Source organism: Lipotes vexillifer, unplaced genomic scaffold, assembly GCF_000442215.2.
Source record: "Lipotes vexillifer unplaced genomic scaffold, Lipotes_vexillifer_v1.1 scaffold11, whole genome shotgun sequence".
Taxonomy (NCBI): Eukaryota; Metazoa; Chordata; class Mammalia; order Artiodactyla; family Lipotidae; genus Lipotes; species Lipotes vexillifer.
This window is the reverse complement of record NW_006780364.1, coordinates 230,711-252,266: the sequence shown is the minus strand read 5'-3', so window position 1 is coordinate 252,266 and position 21,556 is coordinate 230,711. Positions and strand designations below refer to the sequence as shown.

The following is a 21,556-nucleotide window of genomic DNA, read 5'->3' as shown; positions in this document are numbered from 1 at the left end:
CCCCCTTTTTTAAAAAAAAAAAAAAAAAAAAAAAAACAACCAAGAAGCTTAGCACTTCAAACCAAAGTCATCAAATCAAGTAAGATGATTATGTTTTACAAGCAAAATGAAGCCAAGACTAATCAAAAAACCCTCACGATTGATTCTTTTTCTCTCCATTCAAAGATAACTGAGAACAGGGTAGATTTGTTTTGAAATGCAACATGTGACTGTTCATACGCCAGCTGAGCTCTGAAAGGGGGAACAAGCCCAGGTGAAACACAAGGTCCCAGGCTGACAGATGATGGCGAATGTGGGAGACAGCCAAGAGGGTTCCAGCATCTCCTTCCTTTCTCAGAAAATGTGTTTGCTTCACACTTTTAACTTCGTTCTCCCTAGGTTTGCTGGAGGGTTTCATTTTGTGAAAATTTAGATAAGGAGCCTGCTTGCAGATAGATTCATCTATTTTTTAAATATATCTGTGGCTGTCAGTCCCAAGTAGCAGTGTATTCACCCCTAAGGAGTCACCTGGAGACAGGAGATTTAAGGCATCAAGGCCACTGGGCAGTGTTGGGTTTTGGGGTCAGGGGATTCTTGGGGCCTTCAAATCACGGAAATTTACTGTGATTTGTAAATTTAACAAATTACTATATTTGTTAATCTTGGGTCAACTCCACAAAGATAGCTAGACAGAAAGTATTATTTCACACACTATTTCACTTGTATATAAGCATTAATGATTTGGTCTTAAAATTTTTAAATGCCTATTGTACGGTTACCCAGATGAATTCGCCAACGGGAAAGTAATTAAACAAGAGCACATTATTTTAGTGCACAAAGTGTCCAAGTTAAATGGTATGGCAGAAATCAAGTGAGAGGAATGAGTAAGGTTTTGAAGAAGAACTCGTATGCCCATAACTTTACACCACTTTTCCCATCTATAAAATGAGGGATATGAGCTATACAATCTCTATGATTACGACTAGTAGTATTATTACCATTAATCATAATTATAGCAACTAACATTCATTGAAATATTATCTGTGTATGGCCATATATTAACTCATTTATTACTCATAACACCTTATCAGGTGTGTTTTCTTATTAACATTCTCACAGATAAAGAAACCAGGGCACACAGAGGGCACACAGCTAGTAAATGGTGACACAGGATTTGAACCCAGGCAGTCCAGGTCAATAGCCCATGTCGTAAGATTCCTTCTGGCACTAAGATTCTGTGGTCTGGCAAGGTAAAGAGAGTGCCTTGGGGGGACAAAAGAAAAAAGAAGAAAAACAGGTATAAAGAAATTCCCGGTGGAGCCATGGAGGCTGATGTTAACCCTGCATACATGCCCTGTTCATTTGTAGGCAACTCTGTGAAACAGAAGCAAGCCTAAGTCGGTTTTCATTGTCAGCGTAGCAATATCAATAAAAAATAAAATCTGTAGAATTGTATTGATCGATTTCTAAAAATCACGTACTAATTACCTTAAAACCAGTGAGAGTGGAGTAGCGTGTACCAATTTAAAAGCAGCTGTGACTCTGTCCACTCCCACAGCTTCATGGAAATTAAATGCAGTGCATCTCCCAAAGTGTAATGTGGTTATTTGGCCCATCTCACTTATTCACCTTTCAACCTCTTCAGCAAAAATCAAACACGTACCTCAGTTGCCTTGTGAGTTGAAATGCTAGACAGCATCCTTGAAAATTCAGCCTTCTCTTCCTTTATTCTGAAGAAAATCAACTGCTGCGATTGGAGCTTGGAGTTTAGCACATCGTGCGTGCGTGCGTGCGTGCGTGTGTGTGTGTGTGTGTGTGTGTGTGTGTATTGGGTTGAACCATAGGAAACTGCCCTTTTGGTAGGCCCAAAACACTCAAATATCAGCAGTTGCCTATGGATATTTATATGTCTTTATATATCTTATATATCTGTATATCAACCTAATATATCTTTATATATTATCAACCTAATATATCTTTATCCTACTAATTGAATGAGTCTCAAATTGCAAGGGGTTGAAAGGACTTTCTCTTAAGCAATTAAAACTCAGACTCCTAGGAAAGAGCAAGGAAAGGATCTGAGGGGAGGCAGAGGACACTTTTCTTTGGAGCTTCTGCCTGTACCCACCCTTCGCAGGCACTTTGATTTCTGCTGGCAACACAACCCATGGCTCCCCAGTGCATACTCTTTCCTCTTTCCTTTCTGGTCGAAGTGTGAACAAAAAAGCAAGCCCTTCTCCTTACTTCTCTTCAGCACAGCTAAAAAAAAGCCTAAAGAAAGCCAAAGAATGAATTAAAGCATAAATACTTTCCTTATTAAAAGAATTACCAGGTCCAACTTTCTTACCCCAACATACAACTCATCAGTTGCCAAACTCAAGTGTCTTGCTCAATGTCCAAATAGACTCTTTTTTAACTTGGGGCTATTCTCAAATGTCAACCTTTTCTTTGCCCCTCTCTTTTCCAGGGCAAAGATTGGTATAGATTGTTTGGAGGAAGAGCCAAAATAAGGATTGACGACTCACACTTAGGTCAAGGGCTATTATTGTCTTTCAGGCAAACAAGAGTTTGTATGAACGTGTTGCTTTCCCACCCTTGCTCATGACCCCAGCAGTCAGAGGTGGTCAGCCTAGCATTCTTTCTCTCAGCCTTCTCACATGTGGGTTCCATAGGAGACTCGCAGGGTGGGGGGCTGTGGCATCTTCAATTCCTTCATCCCCTTTCAGCTCTTAGCCGAATTTTACATTATCTTCCAAACCTGACTTTAAAACTAGCGTTTCAGCAACATCTGAATATCCGAGTGCATTATCCAGAAACAGAAGCATGGTTGCAGAAGTCTTGACAGGCAGGGAAAGAACATTAGGCAGAGTTTTCTTCTGCTCGATTTGTAGTGGATTCTTTTAAAATTTTATTTATTTAGTTAGTTATTTTTGGCTGCGTTGGGTCTTCGTTGCTGTGCGCAGGCTTTCCCTAGTTGCAGCGAGTGGGGGCTACTCTTCGTTGTGGTGCGTGGGCTTCTCATTGCGGTGGCTTCTCTTGTTGCGGGGCACGGGCTGTAGGTGCGCGGGCTTCAGTAGTTGTGGCTCGCGGGCTCTAGAGCGCAGGCTCAGTAGTTGTGGCGCACGGGCTTAGTTGCTCCGTGGCACGTGGGATCTTCCCGGACCAGGGCTCGAACCCGTGTCCCCTGCATTGGCAGGCGGATTCTTAACCACTGCACCACCAGGGAAGGGCCTGTAGTGGATTTTTAACGGTGGTCCCTGCTTGTGTAGCTGTAATGACTTTATTAAGAAATGTGTTCTTGAGTAGTAAACTTAATCTATCAGACAAATAAAACCACAAATTTAGTTGAACTGGAAATCACTTGTTACTTTGGCTCTTTAACTATCATTATAACATAAATTGTAACAGTTACAACAGTCTCTGGGAGTGCATGGATATTTTACAGCTATTGTAAATGAACAGTATTACAGTTAGAGATATGTGGCTATAAAACCACAGGAAAGGTAGTAGAAGAAAGAGCACCTGGTTTCATATAGGTTTCCAATCCCTGTGTATCAAAAGACAGGAAATACGTGCTTCTCTATCACCTTGTAGGTGATAACAGCAGTTTACTGTGTATTTATGCACCACAGGCACTGCACACATTGGCTACAGATGGTTAAAGAGTCATGTTTCCCAATCTGTGGCTCTATTCCCTGAATGAAACCTACCCCTGCAACTGACAAGACTTCCTCCCAAATAATTGGAGTATCTAATCACTGGTCTTCTGGAATTCATGGCGTGGAACATTTGCTGTCCTTTTTTTTTTTTTTTCTTGCAGAAGCTCAAAATTAATGGCAAATATCATTAGCCCCAGCTGGCTGATGAAGAAACTGAAACCAAAAGACGTTGAAAATAGCAGACAATTCATAGAAGACGTACATGTGGCGAATAGACGTTTAAAAGGGTTCGACCTCATTAGTAACCAAATAAATGCAAATTTAAACCACAGCAACATACCATTTTCCCACTCTCGTATTGGGAAAAGCATACTAACAATGACAGTACTCAATGGTGGTAAGGATGGAATGAGATGAACTCTTCCACTGCTAGTTAATAAGAGCATAAATTTGTAAACCTTTGTGCACCATGAAGTAATATCTCGAGTTGCATTGGGAGTCTTTAATATGTTATCATTTGACCCCATAATTTCCCTTATAGGGTTTTGTATTAAGGAAATATTTATTTACAAAAATGTTCAACAAAACATGAAAGATAAAAATGGAAAACAAAAACTCTAATTTCCAACAATAGGAGAAAGGAAAAATAAATGTTTATCATGCAGAAGATATTATGTAACCACTAAAATCCACATTTTAAGACTATTTAATAACATGAGGAATGCTCAAGACAAAACATTAGCTGAAAAAGTAGGACACAAAACTTTAAGTATAATTCTAATTGTATTCTTTAAGTGTATGGGCATAGATTATGCAAAAAAAGTGGGCATGAAATGCTGCAAAGTACTAGCAATGATTCACATTGAAGGATGGGATTACAGGTGATTATTTTCTTTGTATATTTCTATATTTTCCAATTTTTCTGCAATGAAAAAATATCACTTTCATAATGGGGGTAGAAGTTAAGGAGGTTATTTTAAAAAGCAAAGTGCACAAAATTACTGAGCAAAGGAAAACCAGAGTCTGAAATGAGAATGCTGGCTTTGCAGTCATGCAGGGCACTAAGATAAAAACTCTGGATCTCATTTAGATGTGGAATCAAAAAAAAAAAAAAAAAAAAAAAGAGGTCATAGATACAGAGAACAGATTGGTGGCTGCCAGAGGCAGGTAGTGAAGTGTGGGCGAGATGGATGAAGGGGGTGAAAAGGTGCAAACCTCCAGTTAAAAGATTAATAAGTCCTGGGGATGTAATGTACAGCATGGTGACTATAGCTAATAATACTGTTTTGTATATTTGACAGTTGCTAAGAGAATAGATCTTAAAAGTTTTCATCACAAGAAAAAACATTGTAACTACATATGCTGATAGATGTTAACTAGATTTTTGTGGTAATTATTTCACAATATATACAAATATTGAACCTGAAACTAATATAATGTTACATGTCAGTTATATCTCAATTTTTTAAATAGCAAAGAAAAATTTTAACAAAAAATTTTTGAAAACCTCTTTCTGAGCCAGGATTTTGAAATTGGACTCAAGACCCCTAAAGGTTTCATGCTTGAGTTTCAGATCCCACTTGAGATTTTGTTTAAAATGTTTATTTGTGTACTTATGTGCATTTTTCTGGGGACACAGTATATAGCTTTCAGATATTTAAAGAAATCCTTGACCACAAAAATTATAAATGAACATGAAGTTTAGTTGAATAGCTAGTGAATCCATTTAGTCCAACTATGATTAATGTAGTCAAATCCTAATGTTGGTTTTTTTCCCCTACCTCATTAAACAGATATTTAATATTCTGTTCAGGATCGTGTTGACAATTCCTACAGATATAAATCTAATACACCAAGCTACAGTCCTTGGAATCTGACACGTGGGCCCATTCAGAAGCCTAACTAAAATGCGAAAAGTAATGATATCTAAAAACAACAATTACTAATATTATTTTTACACATCACCAGGTACCCGTATATGTAATCTCATTTAATTCTTAACACAGGTGTGTGGTGTAGAGTGGTAAATATCACTCCCTTTTCACAGATAAGAAAACTAAGGCCCGAATACAAGAGATGGCTGGTGCAGACAAGCAGCTAATTCAGTCTCCTGACTCCCGAGAGCCACTGTTGTTTATACTTCTCAAAGTTTCTCCTTTTTTATTTGAAGGGGAGAAGAATTTGCCACCTCAAAATATGCCTCTTTGGTATAAAGATTATTTTAGGCTGATGGAGAAAGCAACGACTTAAATCTGCATAACAACCTTACCCTTGTTTACTGTGCTTTGTCTGGTCACCTCCCATAACTGGCTCTCTCCTCCCAACATCTTTTGTCTTTAGTTGGATATAGTGTATAAGGTGGTGGCTTGGGCCATTTTGGAGAGTTACTCAGTTCCCCTGGGTCTCTCCCATGCGTACAGGAGGTATACATGTTATTAAACTTGTTTGTTTTTCTCCTGTTTTTATTACAGGGTGAGGGTGGCAGTGTGGGGGGGTGGGTCTCAGCCAAGAACCTAGAAGGTTCCTTCCAGATATGCTTGGACCCCCTTCACCCAAAAGAAAAGTCTTTTCCTAGAAAGTTGGGTGAACAGTACATGGCTACTGTATCATTTTTGCAACTTCTTTTTTTTTTAATAGCTCCAACAATTTACATATTTTATTTTATTGGCCGCACTGTGAGGCTTGTGGGATTTTAGTTCCCCAACCAGGGATCGAACCTGGGCCCTGGGCAATGAGAGCTTGGAGTCCTAACCACTGGACCGCCAGGGAATTCCCCACTTTTGCAACTCCTTGTGAGTCAGACTAGTTCCACGTAAAAAGTTATAATAAAACAAACGACTCACTGAAATGGAAACTTAACTGAGCTAAACTAAAATAAATAAAACAAATTTTCAAAGCCCTCCCCTTGGCCTCCCACCCACCTACTTCAAAACCCCTGTCTTCCAGAGCCTTCTTCAGCTCTGTGTTGTCATCAGGTTGCTGTAGCAGTTACTGGTGGGAGTGCCAAACATTGGCATTACTAGCTGAAGAGTAGAACAGATCATGTCAGTTGTCCAGTTGCTTTGAAAACCCAGTAAAAGTGGCCTTTTTGCCAATTTAAAAACTTTTTAACCAAGCCATTTAGTTCTTTGGTTATCTTGTGTAGACCAGGCTGAATTTCCTCAGAGGCAGGATTTCTCTAGGACAACTTTGGGGCCGTGAAGTACACAGAGGGGATGCTGGCATGCAGTCACGGAAGCCTAAGACCGGAACCAAGCCGAGCTACTAATTGTTTCTAAACTTGGTACCCAGACTGAACTACATGCTCTAACCTCACTGAGTGGTGCCACCCTCGCCAATACTGGGGGACCTACCAACACCTGCCACATTTACCTTCTGGCCTCCATGAAAACATTGCTGAGTGGGCTTCCATCTCCAGGAGACAATCTGAGTTGCTCTGTGTTCCCCCGTGATAGATGTGAAGTCATAAAGCTCCATGCCCAGAGGAACAGGAAGCCAAAGAAGGGAATCTCTGTATAAATTAGAGGAGGCTCTCTATATTCGTTTTTTACTGATTTCTAATTATGTAAATAACTCACCATTCTATGTTTTAGCCACTTCATTGGTAAAAGAGGGGGAGGAAATCCCGTTCCTTGGTAGGCATCTGACTCACATAAAATAAGATTACATAATCACTGAAAATTGTATCAGCACACTTGAGGCTTGAGTTGGGCAAAAGCAATCAATAACCGTATGTTGAGGAGCTAGCACATACCAGTAGTTAAGACATAGCCCCAACCTTCCAAGACTGTACAGTCTGCTGGGAGAATAAAGACATGTGTCATCCGAGGAGAAGCCAGGCGGATTCAAAGGCAAGAGAGACCCCATTGCTGGAGAAACAGTAAAAGCTTTTCGATTGTGAATGCACTTGACGAGGGGAGCTAAGGCAGTGCTTCAAATGTATTTCCTATCTCTTTTTTGTAGGCCCATAACAGAAACCTGCTCTCCATAGATTTTGATCATATGACTCGCACAGGAAAGATCTATGACGACCATCGGAAATTCACCCTTCGAATTCTTTATGACCAGACTGGACGACCTGTTCTGTGGTCTCCCATAAGCAGATATAATGAAGTGAATATCACATATTCACCTTCAGGATTGGTGACGTTTATTCAACGAGGGACGTGGAATGAAAAAATGGAATATGACCAGAGTGGAAAAATAATTTCAAGAACTTGGGCTGATGGGAAAATTTGGAGCTATACCTACTTAGAAAAGGTAAGCATGTAGGGGAAATAAACTAGTTCTGAGTTCCCGAATGAGAATATTGAAAGCGGCACTGACTACCCGCCTTGCTGAGGACCTGCAGGAGAAAAGTCTGTGTTCTGGCTGTTCTGCTCTATAGAAGTAACAACAACAAATTATACCTGTAAGGATAAGCTGTTTTTCAGCTGAAAACTCCCCAACCCCACGCTCTGCCAGGTACTCTTTCAAACTGAAGTCAGGATAATGGCTTCGATTTCTCCTCATTTGAGCATATTTGTTCATGCTCCTGAAAATGTATCTTTATTATTATGAAAGCTCACACTGAAGTAAAATAGGTAGAAAATTATAAAATTGCGTGTTAATGTATCGCAGCTCTGGAAAAGAGCCTCTTACACAGAGGATAAGGACTTCTACTTTTGTTAGGATAGTCAGTAAAAGTTTAGCGGTATACATTTGAAGGCTAATTTTCCCAAGTAATCGGTCTGAGGAAATGGTAGCAGTGGGGCCTCGCTGGTAATAGTCCTTTGTATGTAATGACTCTCCAGTAGCATCTGTAATAGGAGCTCGTGGCCTCTGTCTGCTTGGAATGGGCAAGGATTTTAATCCCATCACTGGATCCATTTGTCAAACATCAGCCCCCCACAGCAAAATGATTTCTAGCCGGATCAGTATCAGAAGACAATAAGAGAAATTGATCTCTATCTACCATCTCAATCTCTGATGTCCTAAGATACTGTCTCTTTTTTTCCCAAATCTATCCATTCAACTTATCAGTCCTGAATTAATTTCTGGGAAAATTGGAAGATGCCTTTCCTTGAGGATTCAAGGGTAGTCAGTGCAAAGTCACCCCTAGAAGTTCTTAGAAAAGTCATGGGCATTCATAGCTCACATCGCAAAATTTCACCCTTTGCACCAAATGATGCTAAGCCTTTCTGATATACCCCTGAAAGTTTTTTTTTTTTTAAAAGTGTGCCAGCGGTTGTATGTTATTATAAAACTATTGTATTATTTCCCAGAGTCAGTCGCTGGGGAATTTGCCAAGTTGGGAATGCCTAGGAGATAAAGCAGAGCTCCACTTGGGAGCCAGGGTAAAGGAGAGAGTTCTCTGCTGTATCCACCTCCTGTCCTTTTCTGCTGAAGAAATCGATGAAATCTCTAATCTGTACTCTACACTGGGAACATCTGAATTTTACAGAGTAGATCTTTTATCTTTTGAATTTTAGTAACAAGGATGATTGTCAAAATTGTATGACTACTGTCCACAAAGAGAGGCCACAACAGTGAGAGGCCCGCGTACTGCAAAAAAAAAAAAAAGCCACTGATTCTAGCAGAATGTAGGCTGATTAGTTTTTCCAGGAATGAGGATAGGTTTGCACTGATCCTCCCACAGTTCTATGTGTGACTAGTGAAGGAGCTGGCACGCATTATGAGTATGTACAGTTTTGAGGAAATTCCCTGGTGGTCCAGTGGTTAGGACTCAGCACTTTCACTGCCAGGGCCCGGTTCAATCCCCGGTCGGGGGAACTAAGGTCCCACAAGCCAAGGGGCCCAGCCAAAAAAAAAAAAAAAAAGAAGTATGAACGATTTTGAACTCAGAGCCCCGGCCTCATTAGCGCCACAGTCTGGCCACTGAGCTAACTGCCTGTAGACAGTTGCTTCTGTGTCTCATAGAACTTTCCCTTTAGGCTGTCCATACGATGACAAAAGAGCCTGTTGAAACTTAAATTCCAGCCCTGCATATAGTTTTTTAGCCTCTTCTCTGACACCAATGAAGCAATTTTATTGTTCCCCTTTTCTGGATTAACTGATTATTTCATCACAGTTATTTCAGCAAAGAATGATGTGAAGCAAACTTCGCATACGTCGTTTTGCTACAGAAACTTACTTGGCAATAATTCTTTAAAAAAAAACACAACAAAGAGAGCTCCCTGAGACTGTCAGTGTCTGCAGTAGACAGAAACAAGACCTTATTGTTACAAAACAATGTATGGAGAAAAGCCGCAGTGACTTCCAAAGACTAGTTAACTGACCAGTGAGACAGCCAAATCGCTTGTGCCTTTTAGTTGACTTTTCTCCCTTTCTTGATTTCACATTTAATTTGTTCTCTAATTACAAGATAGCCCCTGACTTAAGCAATGCTATTATGCAAAACTCAGAACCTACAAAACACAGAATTATGGAATGGTTCTTTACTTTCCAAAAATCATCTATCACGAGGTTGATTTTATTAACATTATTATTACCAGTGATAATAATTAATTCACTGAATAGGAGCAGCGATTAAATGAAATAACAACATAAAGCACCCAGCACATCTAGTCATTCAATAGAAGTTAATTCCTTTCCATTTAAATCGTGCATTCTAGTATTTATTCTAGTATTTATATAAGTCGAAGAACTTAAAGGCTGGCAGTTACTGCTACTTGAACGTAAATTAAAACAGGAAAGAGCGGAAGGAAGGAAATTAAAGCAACTTTGAAATTGTGATTCTAGAAAGAAAAGGTAAGGAATATTCAATTTACCAAAATCCAGTTAACATGTAACTTTTCCAGTGAGGTGATGAGGTTCTGTGCCTCCCCGTGCTCTTTTTAAGTCCTCTCTTTAACATGGACTTTGCTGGAACATTCTTTCACTATGTCTGGGGCAGAGCAAGACAAAGTGGCTGGCTCTAGTAGTCTATTTTGAAGTAAGAATTCTCAAACTTTAAAAATATAAGTCTCTTTTTATACCTCAAAATACTTCTGGTAGTACCTCTGTAAATTTGCTTGCCATCCCTATACCATGATATATTAAAAATCAAACAGCAGATATTTCACCTTAATGTGCAGAAATTTTGTAAAAATTGTTCGACTTCCTCTAGAGTAAGTAAAAATGACTCGTACCATTTTCATGCACAATGGTTTGTAGCCATTAGGAGAAAAATAATTATTTGGCTAATAGCTGCGGTGGCTTAAATGATCTCATCTCTATTAAAAAAAATCAATTATTGTTTCTTAAGTTTTCTCTGTGCGGTCATTAATTCTCTATCTCGATTTATGAGCCTTCCCCGAGTTAATTATATTTTGAAGACTTGTGGGGCTAAAATTTTGTATTACAGTAAATTTACATTTACATCTTTCCGTTTCCTAAAATCGTTCTTAAGAACTTCATTTTTAAATACATTTAAATATATTTTATAATCATTTAAGAAGACGCTTTAGTCTGATACATTTACACAAAATTGCCTCTTTGGGGCTGAAATTTTCAAAGGCTGCCTCGAGGGAGAGAATGCAGCCTTTGGCTTGTGCTTCCAGGTGGCCCCAGACTGCCATCTGGTGGTCATTCAAATGCTTTAATTTTTCCAATTTCTGCCATTTCTCATTTCTACTCGTGTTCAAATGAGTATACAGCCATGATTGTTCTTGTTTTCTTCTTTACAATGATGTCACAGTCTTTTCGGATCGCACAATCAATTTTTAAAAAATACAAAGTCTCCCACTCCATTGTTTCAACGAATAAGAAATGGCCTTTTACCGTATAGCTGCACTGTGGGCATTGGATGGACTCATAAAAGTATTGTTTTTGAAAAAGCTGATAATAATGCCCACCCCACTCAAAGTGAAAAAGCAGGCAAGTGAGAACTAAATGCTAGTCTGGCAACGCAACGGTTACATTCATGAGATTTCTAATCACATCATCCACATTTTTGCCATTGGCAGGAAGCTTTAAAACAGACCAGGGAGCTTTCGAGACAGCACAGCATCAGCACCACCCAGGAACAGGGTCAGGCAGTAGTTTACTGCAGCGCAGAGGATGAGAGCAGGGAGAGAACACAATGGCGATGTGCTATAAATGTTTGGCAAGGCTGGTACAGCGACTGGAAAAGGCCTGGCCCAGGCAGGCTGGTACTAGATAATGTGTGCGAGCCATATGGTGATTGTCCCTGGCCCACATCGCAGGTGACAGATGTCATTTGTTCATGGCAAATTGACAGAAGAGAGTGGAAAGTAGCTGAGAAATCTGGCTTTCAGCATAGAGGTGATGCAAAGGCATTTCCCACCAGTTTCCTCCCAGGTTCTGTTGAGTTCTGCCTTGGTCAAGGACTCAGTGGTCCCTTTGTGTCCTCGTGCCCACGCAGTAGTTCCAAGTCTCCAGCCTTCTGTTCAGCAGATTTTCTGGAGCTGCAGGGTGTCCACAGGTGATGAGGTGATAGGATTTCCACACAGCTCTGTATCCCCAGGCAGAGTACTTGGTGGAAAAGAAGGAAAGGATAAGCGAACAAGCAAATAAGTGCTGACTTTGACTTCACAGTACTGACATGCGATTCCATATCAATTCTCAGACGAGCAGGGATGACGGGCAGTTTCAAGAAGCATGTTCAATATGAGAGTATAATTTCATACTTAGAAGTTTTAAAAGTACGTTATACATGCTTATGTAATTCATATTCATAACTTTATGTAATTTACATTTAGAAAATGAAAAGATACCTATTGTTTTCATAACAGAAACTTCAGAAAATAAAGCTCAACTAAATCTTTTTGCCTGATAAGCCAATTCTCAAGAAAGGAGGGGTAAAAGCTCCCTTAGGGAGATATATCAGAATTTCCAGGGGTGAACAATTTTTATTTTTATTGAAAGATGAGATTTAAATGCTTTTCAATTAGAAATAGGGTTTGAGTTCTCCCTACAATAGTGTTCTTTTTATGTCTATATTTAAAATTAAAATAAGATAAACCAATATCAATGAAACACCCATAACGTGCAAGGCGTTATACCTCAACAAATAACTGTTTCTGAAATACAGATCAGTTTGGGGGAGAGGGCTTGCATAACCAGAGAATTCTTCACTTTTAATGGCATGTTTCCCTAATATAGTTTAAAACATGAATTGCAGAGCAATACAGTAGTCCCCCCTTACCTGCAGGGGATATGTTCCAAGGCCCCCAGTGGATGCCTGAAACTGTGGATAGTATGGAACCCTATATATACTGATATTTCCTGTACTATCGGGCGGGTAGCATATACAGTGTGGATACACTGAACAAAGGGATGATCCACATCCTGGGAAGGACAGTGTGAGATTTCATCACACTACTCAGAACAGTGTGCAATTTAAAACTTATGAATTGTTTATTTCTGGAACTTTCCATTTAATATTTTCAGACAGCAGTTGACTGTGGGTAACTCAGAAAGCAAAACTGCAGATAAGGAGGGGACTACTGTAATAGTAATATTTTATATACAACTTTTCAGAAAGACATCTACTCTATAAGGTCAATAAGTATTTTTTGGTGACTAATACTTAATATGTGGCATGCCCTGCCCCCCATTTACCTCCCTCCAGTCCACCTCCACACTGAAGCAACAGTAACCTTTCTGGAATACCTACTGGATTGCCCTGTCCTTCGATTTGCTTTCAGTGTTTTCCTTGTTGCCAGCAGGTTAAAGTCCAAACTCCTTAGCGTGGCTTAGAAAGCCCAGTGTGATCTAGATCCAGCCTACCTGCCTGGCCTCAGCTCTTGCCATTCACCCACCCCTTCCAACACACCCATACTCTGGCCACACAAAATTCCTGTCATTCCCTGAAAAAGCCATGTTCTCTTTCTTATCCTGACCCTCACAATGCTATGCCCTGTGTCAGGAATACTCTCCCCATCCTGTTCCACCCACCTCCCTGCCTTTATCTGGCCAACCCCTAGCCACCCTTTAGGTCTCAACTCAGATGTCCCAGTCTCCAGGACACCTTTCTTGACCTCTTAAGTCTGAGTTAGCTGCTCTTCCTCCGCTTCCCATAAGCGCCCTGTACTTCCTCTGTCATAACACATTTCCCACTATATTATAATTGTCTGGTTATTTGTCTTTCTCTTCCATTAAACTGTAAGTTTAGGATAGACACATTATTGCCCACTACTGTATCCACTAGGGTCCACCACAGTGCCTGGCACACAGTAAGTGCTCCATAAATTTGTGTTGAATGGATGAATGTGTATTTTCTTTAATCTCCTGAACTCCAATGGTACTATTATGCTGTCGTGCCTTTGTCTCGTTTCAGTCTGTGATGCTTCTCTTACATAGCCAGCGGCGTTATATCTTTGAGTATGACCAATCGGATTGTCTGCTCTCAGTCACCATGCCTAGTATGGTGCGCCACAGTTTACAAACCATGCTTTCAGTGGGCTACTACCGGAACATCTACTCCCCACCAGACAGTAGCACTTCTTTTATCCAAGACTATAGTCGAGATGGCCGACTACTACAGACCCTGCAGCTGGGGACAGGGCGCAGAGTTTTATACAAGTACACCAAGCAAGCAAGGCTGTCCGAGATTCTCTATGATACCACCCAGGTCACATTAACATATGAAGAGTCTTCTGGAGTGATTAAGACAATACACCTGATGCACGATGGCTTCATTTGCACAATCAGATACAGGCAAACAGGTTTGTTGTGAAAGGGTGGTGATGTATACAACCACATCAGTCTTATGAAATTTTTGCTGGCCACAGTCTGAGATATAAGCATTAACCTATAGACATTCTTCAATTCAACCAAATTTCACTTGCATTATCGAATTATCTTCCATTGAAAATGAAAAACATAAGTGACATGAAAGCTGATTCCTTAAAAACATACAGTACATTTCTCTCTCCATGTCTCAGCTCTCAAGAAAGTTGAGTTCTAGGTACTTAGTCTGTGTATCAGTCCCTACTCACCACCAAATCTTCCGAAAGATGCAGCTGCAAGATATGAGTCTCACTGAAACTAACTCAAGCCCTATATAACCTCTATAAGCCTCAGCTGATGGCAACATGTCTTTAAAAGTCACAACTTTTGATTATACTTCATCCTTTCGGTTTATAAAATGCCCAAATCCAGTTACCTGAATGCTGGAATTGGTCAAAACCTGACCCTCTGACTTTGTAGCACAGGTTAAATAAACTGAAAGTATTTTTGTCAGTAATTGTTTTTAAAAAAGCATGTTTATAATATCAGTTTCGTCACCTCAACTACTGGATGGGTTATTACTTCTAAAGTTCCTATAGTTAAATTATTCTATAACTATAATATACAGTATTTAAAATTTTTTCATATTTGGTGGCCACAACTATGAGAATATATATATCTATGTGATGAGATGCCCAGGCATTAGATATCAGAGGTCAATCTCTAATATTTTATTTTGAATGTAAAAGCATCCATACTAAAGAAAAGAACACTAGAACTTTCTGATTGTTCAGTATTGAGCGCCTAGCTTTGTTCTCATTATTTTTATTTTGATCCCTTCAGGACCTCTTATTGGGCGCCAGATTTTCAGATTCAGTGAGGAAGGCCTTGTGAATGCTCGGTTTGACTACAGCTACAACAACTTCCGCGTCACCAGCATGCAAGCTGTGATAAATGAAACCCCTTTGCCCATAGATCTGTACCGATATGTCGATGTCTCTGGTAGAACAGAGCAGTTTGGAAAATTCAGTGTAATTAATTACGATTTAAATCAGGTCATAACTACTACAGTGATGAAGCACACCAAGATCTTCAACGCCAATGGACAAGTCATTGAAGTCCAGTATGAAATCCTAAAGGCAATTGCCTACTGGATGACTATTCAATACGATAATATGGGCCGAATGGTAATATGTGATATCAGAGTAGGAGTAGATGCCAATATAACAAGATATTTCTATGAATACGATGCTGATGGGCAACTTCAAACTGTTTCTGTAAATGATAAAACCCAGTGGCGTTATAGTTATGATCTGAATGGCAACATCAACCTCTTAAGCCACGGGAATAGTGCTCGTCTTACTCCTCTCCGATATGACCTCCGAGATCGCATCACCAGACTAGGAGAAATTCAGTATAAAATGGATGAAGATGGCTTTCTGAGGCAGAGGGGAAATGACATATTCGAATATAATTCTAATGGTCTGCTGCAGAAAGCCTACAATAAGGCTTCTGGCTGGACTGTGCAGTATTACTACGACGGGCTTGGGCGACGTGTCGCCAGTAAGTCCAGCCTAGGACAGCACCTCCAGTTCTTTTATGCAGACCTTGCCAACCCCATAAGAGTTACTCATTTGTACAACCACACGAGCTCAGAGATTACATCCCTGTATTATGATCTCCAAGGTCACCTTATTGCCATGGAGCTAAGCAGTGGTGAAGAATATTACGTAGCCTGTGATAATACAGGAACCCCGCTAGCCGTGTTCAGCAGTCGAGGTCAGGTGATAAAAGAGATACTGTACACGCCTTATGGAGATATCTATCATGACACTTACCCTGACTTTCAGGTCATCATTGGTTTTCATGGAGGACTCTATGATTTCCTTACTAAATTAGTGCACCTGGGGCAAAGAGACTATGATGTTGTTGCTGGTAGATGGACGACGCCTAATCATCACATATGGAAACAGTTGAACCTCCTTCCTAAACCATTCAACCTCTACTCTTTTGAAAATAACTATCCAGTTGGCAAAATTCAAGATGTTGCAAAGTATACCACAGGTATTTAAACGGTGTAACACTTTATGCTAAGGTAAAGAGAAAACTTGTTTATCACATAACCTCAGTGCCTTTGTAAATATGCTTCCTCTTCCTGCCAGCTAGCCCACAAGTTATTGTGCAGTCACTCTCTTCCTTAGTCTTCTAGAGTGAACAGAACTGTGTATGTTGGCATAAAACATGATGCTTTTGCATCCCAGTACATTTTCTCTTTCCTTTTAAGCTTTCTTTTTGTAGTTTTCTCTCTTAAAAGTTTCTACAAATAATTTCATAGAAGAAAAATCGGGATTCTGTTGCATCAAGTAAATCTAATATCACAGTCTGTGTGGCCTTATTACCACTACCACATTGAGAATTTCCACACAGTAAACTGAGCTGATCTCTGTGATTATCCATGAATCAAAAGGTTTCCCTGGGGAAAGGATCATATGTTTTGGAGTGGGTGACATAAGGGGGAGTCTATCCCTAACTTACATTGGCTAAACATATCGAAGGCAGGAGAGGCATCTTTCAAGCTTTCCACAAAAGTTGAAAAGTATGGGCTTTAAAATCTTTTTTTCTTTTAAATTTGTGTCTCACAGACATTGGAAGTTGGTTGGAGCTATTTGGTTTCCAACTACACAACGTACTACCTGGATTTCCCAAACCAGAATTAGAAAATTTGGAATTAACTTACGAGCTTCTACAGCTTCAGACAAAAACTCAAGAGTGGGATCCTGGAAAGGTTAGTATATGTTTTACCATCTCTATTTAGCTGAAAAAAACCGAAGAGCATCCAACACCATGAAACATATATTTGCTTACTTATGTCTGAGTCTTCTTGAATATTCACTTAAATGTCCATGATTAATGAGGAGGTAGAAAAAAGCTTCCATGAGGAAAGGATCAGGGAACTGGAGCTTTGGGAAAAGACTAACGTGTGACTTGATGACTGCTGCAGAAGAAAAAAGTGGAACTGAACTTTAACAATTCTAAAATGGGCTACCAAGGGCAATTATGGAGGGGGACTTCCCTGGTGGTCCAGTGGTTAAGACTTTGCCTTCCAATGCAGGGGGTGTGGGTTCGATCCCTGGTGGGGGAGCTAAGATCCCACATGCTTCATGGTCAAAAAACCGAAACATAAAACAGAAGCAGTATTGTAACAAATTCCATGAAGACTTTAAAAATGGTCCACATCAAAAAAAATCTTTCAAAAAAAAAGAGGCAATTATGGATTCTATGCAGAGAAAATTGTTCACTGAGAGACCTAAAACATCAGATCTCCAACTGCAAAATAATTCAGGGCATAGTGCATTAAGAGCATGGGAATAACAAGTTAAAGTATTCTGATAAATGGGACTTCCCTGGCAGTCTGGTGGTTAAGACTCTGAGCCTCCATTGCACGGGGCACAGGTTCAATCCCTGGTTGGGGAACTAGGATCTTGCATGCCTCATGATGCAGCCAAAAAAAAAAAAAATTATTCTGATAAAGAAAAAGTATAAAAATACAAACACGTGGGCTTCCCTGGTGGCACAGTGGTTGAGAGTCCGCCTGCCGATGCAGGGGACACAGGTTCGTGCCCCGGTCCGGGAAGATCCCACATGCCACAGAGCGGCTGGGCGCGTGGGCCATGGCCACTGAGCCTGTGTGTCCGGAGCCTGTGCTCCGCAACGGGAGAGGCCACGACAGTGAGAGGCTCGTGTACCACAAAAAGAAAAAAAAAATACAAACACATGGAGGCTAAACAATACACTACTTAATAATGAAGTGATCACTGAAGAAATCAAAGAGGAAATCAAAATATACCTAGAAACAAATGACAATGGAGACACGACGACCCAAAACCTATGGGATGCAGCAAAAGCAGTTCTAAGAGAGAAGTTTATAGCAATACAATCCTACCTTAAGAAACAGGAAACATCTCGAATAAACAACGTAACCTTGCACCTAAAGCAATTAGAGAAAGAAGAACAAAAAAAAACCCCAAAGTTAGCAGAAGGAAAGAAATCATAAAGATCAGATCAGAAATAAATGAAAAAGAAATGAAGGAAACGATAGCAAAGATCAATAAAACTAAAAGCTGGTTCTTTGAGAAGATAAACAAAATTGATAAACCATTAGCCAGACTCATCAAGAGAATAAGGGAGAAGACTCAAACCAATAGAATCAGAAATGAAAAAGGAGAAGGAACAACTGACGCTGCAGAAATACAAAAGATCGTGAGAGATTACCGCAAGCAACTATATGCCAATAAAATGGACAACCTGGAAGAAATGGACAAATTCTTAGAAAAGTACAACCTGCCAAGACTGAATCAGGAAGAAATAGAAAATATGAACAGACCAATCACAAGCACTGAAATTGAAACTGTGATTAAAAATCTTCCAACAAACAAAAGCCCAGGACCAGATGGCTTCACAGGCGACTTCTATCAAACATTTAGAGAAGAGCTAACACCTATCCTTCTCCAACTCTTCCAAAATATAGCAGGGGGAGGAACCCTCCCAAACTCATTCTGTGAGGCCACCATCACCTTGATACCAAAACCAGACAAGGACGTCACAAAGAAAGAAAACTACAGGCCAATATCACTGATGAACATAGATGCAAAAATCCTCAACAAAATACTAGCAAACAGAATCCAACAGCACATTAAAAGGATCATACACCATGATCAAGTGGGGTTTATTCCAGGAATGCAAGGGTTCTTCAATATACACAAATCAATCAACGTGATACACCATATTAACAAATTGCAGGAGAAAAACCGTATGATCATCTCAATAGATGCAGAGAAAGTTTTTGACAAAATTCAACACCCATTTATGATAAAAACCTTGCAGAAAGTAGGCATAGAGGGAACTTTCCTCAATATAATAAAGGCCGTATATGACAAGCCCACAGCCAACATCATCCTCAATGGCGAAAAACTGAAAGCATTTCCACTAAGGTCAGGAACAAGACAAGGTTGCCCACTCTCACCACTCTTATTCAACATAGTTTTGGAAGTTTTAGCCACAGCAATCAGAGAAGAAAAGGAAATAAAAGGAATCCAAATCGGAAAAGAAGAAGTAAAGCTGTCACTGTTTGCAGATGACATGATACTATACATAGAGAATCCTAAAGATGCTACCAGAAAACTACTAGAGCTAATCAATGAATTTGGTAAAGTAGCAGGATACAAAATTAATGCACAGAAATCTCTGGCATTCCTATATACTAATGATGAAAAATCTGAAAGTGAAATCAAGAAAACACTCCCATTTACCATTGCAACAAAAAGAATAAAATATCTAGGAATAAACCTACCTAAGGAGACAAAAGACCTGTATGCAGAAAATTATAAGACACTGATGAAAGAAATTAAAGATGATACAAATAGATGGAGAGATATACCATGTTCTTGGATTGGAAGAATCAACATTGTGAAAATGACTCTACTACCCAAAGCCATCTACAGATTCAATGCAATCCCTATCAAACTACCACTGGCATTTTTCACAGAACTAGAACAAAAAATTTCACAATTTTTATGGAAACACTAAAGATCCCGAATAGCCAAAGCAATCTTGAGAACGAAAAACGGAGCTGGAGGAATCAGGCTCCCTGACTTCACACTATACTACAAAGCTACAGTAATCAAGACGGTATGGTACTGGCACAAAAACAGAAATATAGATCAATGAGACAGGATGGAAAGCCCAGAGATAAACCCACGCACATATAGTCACCTTATCTTTGATAAAGGAGGCAAGAATATACAGTGGAGAAAAGACAGCCTCTTCAATAAGTGGTGCTGGGAAAACTGGACAGCTACATGTAAAAGTATGAAATTAGAACACCCCCCCAACACCATACACAAAAATAAACTCAAAATGGATTAAAGCCCTAAATGTAAGGCCAGACACTATGAAACTCTTAGAGGAAAACATAGGCAGAATGCTCTATGACATAAATCACAACAAGATCCTTTTTGACCCAACTCCTAGAGAAATGGAAATAAAACCAAAAATAAACCAACGGGACCTAATGAAACTTCAAAGCTTTTGCACAGCAAAGGAAACCATAAACAAGACCAAAAGACAACCCTCAGAATGGGAGAAAATATTTGCAAATGAAGCAACTGACAAAGGATTAATCTCCAAAATTACAAGCAGCTCATGCAGCTCAATAACAAAAAGACAAACAACCCAATCCAAATATGGGGAGAAGACCTAAATAGACATTTCTCCAAAGAAGATTATGCAGACTGCCCACGAACACATGAAAGAATGCTCAACATCATTAATCATCAGAGAAATGCAAATCAAAACTACAATGAGATATCGTCTCACTGCGGTCAGAATGGCCATCATCAAAAAATCTAGAAACAATTAATGCTGGAGAGGGTGTGGAGAAAAGGGAACACTCTTGCACTGTTGGTGGGAATGTAAATTGATACAGCCACTATGGAGAACAGTATAGAGGTTCCTTAAAATACTACAAATAGAACTATCATACGACCCAGCAATCCCACTACTGGGCGTATACTCTGAGAAAACCATAATTCAAAAAGAGTCATGTACCAAAATGTCCATTGCAGCTCTATTTACAATAGCCAGGACATGGAAGCGACCTAAGTGTCCATCGACAGATGAGTGGATAAAGAAGATGTGGCACATATATACAATGGAATGTTACTCAGCCATAAAAAGAAACAAAATTGAGTTATTTGTAGTGAGGTGCATGGACCTAGAGTCTGTCATACAGAGTGAAGTAAGTCAGAAAGAGAAAAACAAATACCGTATGCTAACACACATATATGGAATCTAAGAAAAAAGAAAAGGTCATGAAGAACCTAGGGGCAAGATGGGTATAAAAACACAGATCTACTAGAGAATGGACTTGAGGATATGGGGAGGGGGAAGGGTAAGCTGTGACAAAGTGAGAGAGTGGCATGGACATATATACACTACCAAACGTGAAATAGGTAACTAGTGGGAAGCAGCCGCATAGCACAGGGAGGTCAGCTAGGTGGTTTGTGACCACCTAGAGGGGAGGGATAGGGAGGCGTGGGAGGGAGGGAGACGCAAGAGGGAAGAGATATGGGAACATATGTATATGTATAACTGATTCACTTAGCTATAAAACAGAAACTAACACACCATTGTAAAGCAATTATACTCCAATAAAGATGTTAAAAAAAACAAGAAAAAAAAAAAGA

At 39.7% G+C, this 21,556-nt stretch overlaps 1 protein-coding gene across 1 annotated transcript in view; it reads left to right on the top strand.

Annotated features, from left to right (window-relative positions):
* Window positions 1-21,556, top strand: part of TENM1 (teneurin transmembrane protein 1) — a 193,159-nt gene that overhangs the window by 168,192 nt on the left and 3,411 nt on the right. Inside the window, exons 17-20 of the mRNA XM_007453447.1 lie at window positions 7,602-7,898; window positions 13,921-14,308; window positions 15,156-16,376; window positions 16,955-17,097. Coding sequence (XP_007453509.1) covers window positions 7,602-7,898; window positions 13,921-14,308; window positions 15,156-16,376; window positions 16,955-17,097 — 2,049 coding nt within the window. The remainder of the gene's footprint in view (window positions 1-7,601; window positions 7,899-13,920; window positions 14,309-15,155; window positions 16,377-16,954; window positions 17,098-21,556) is intronic.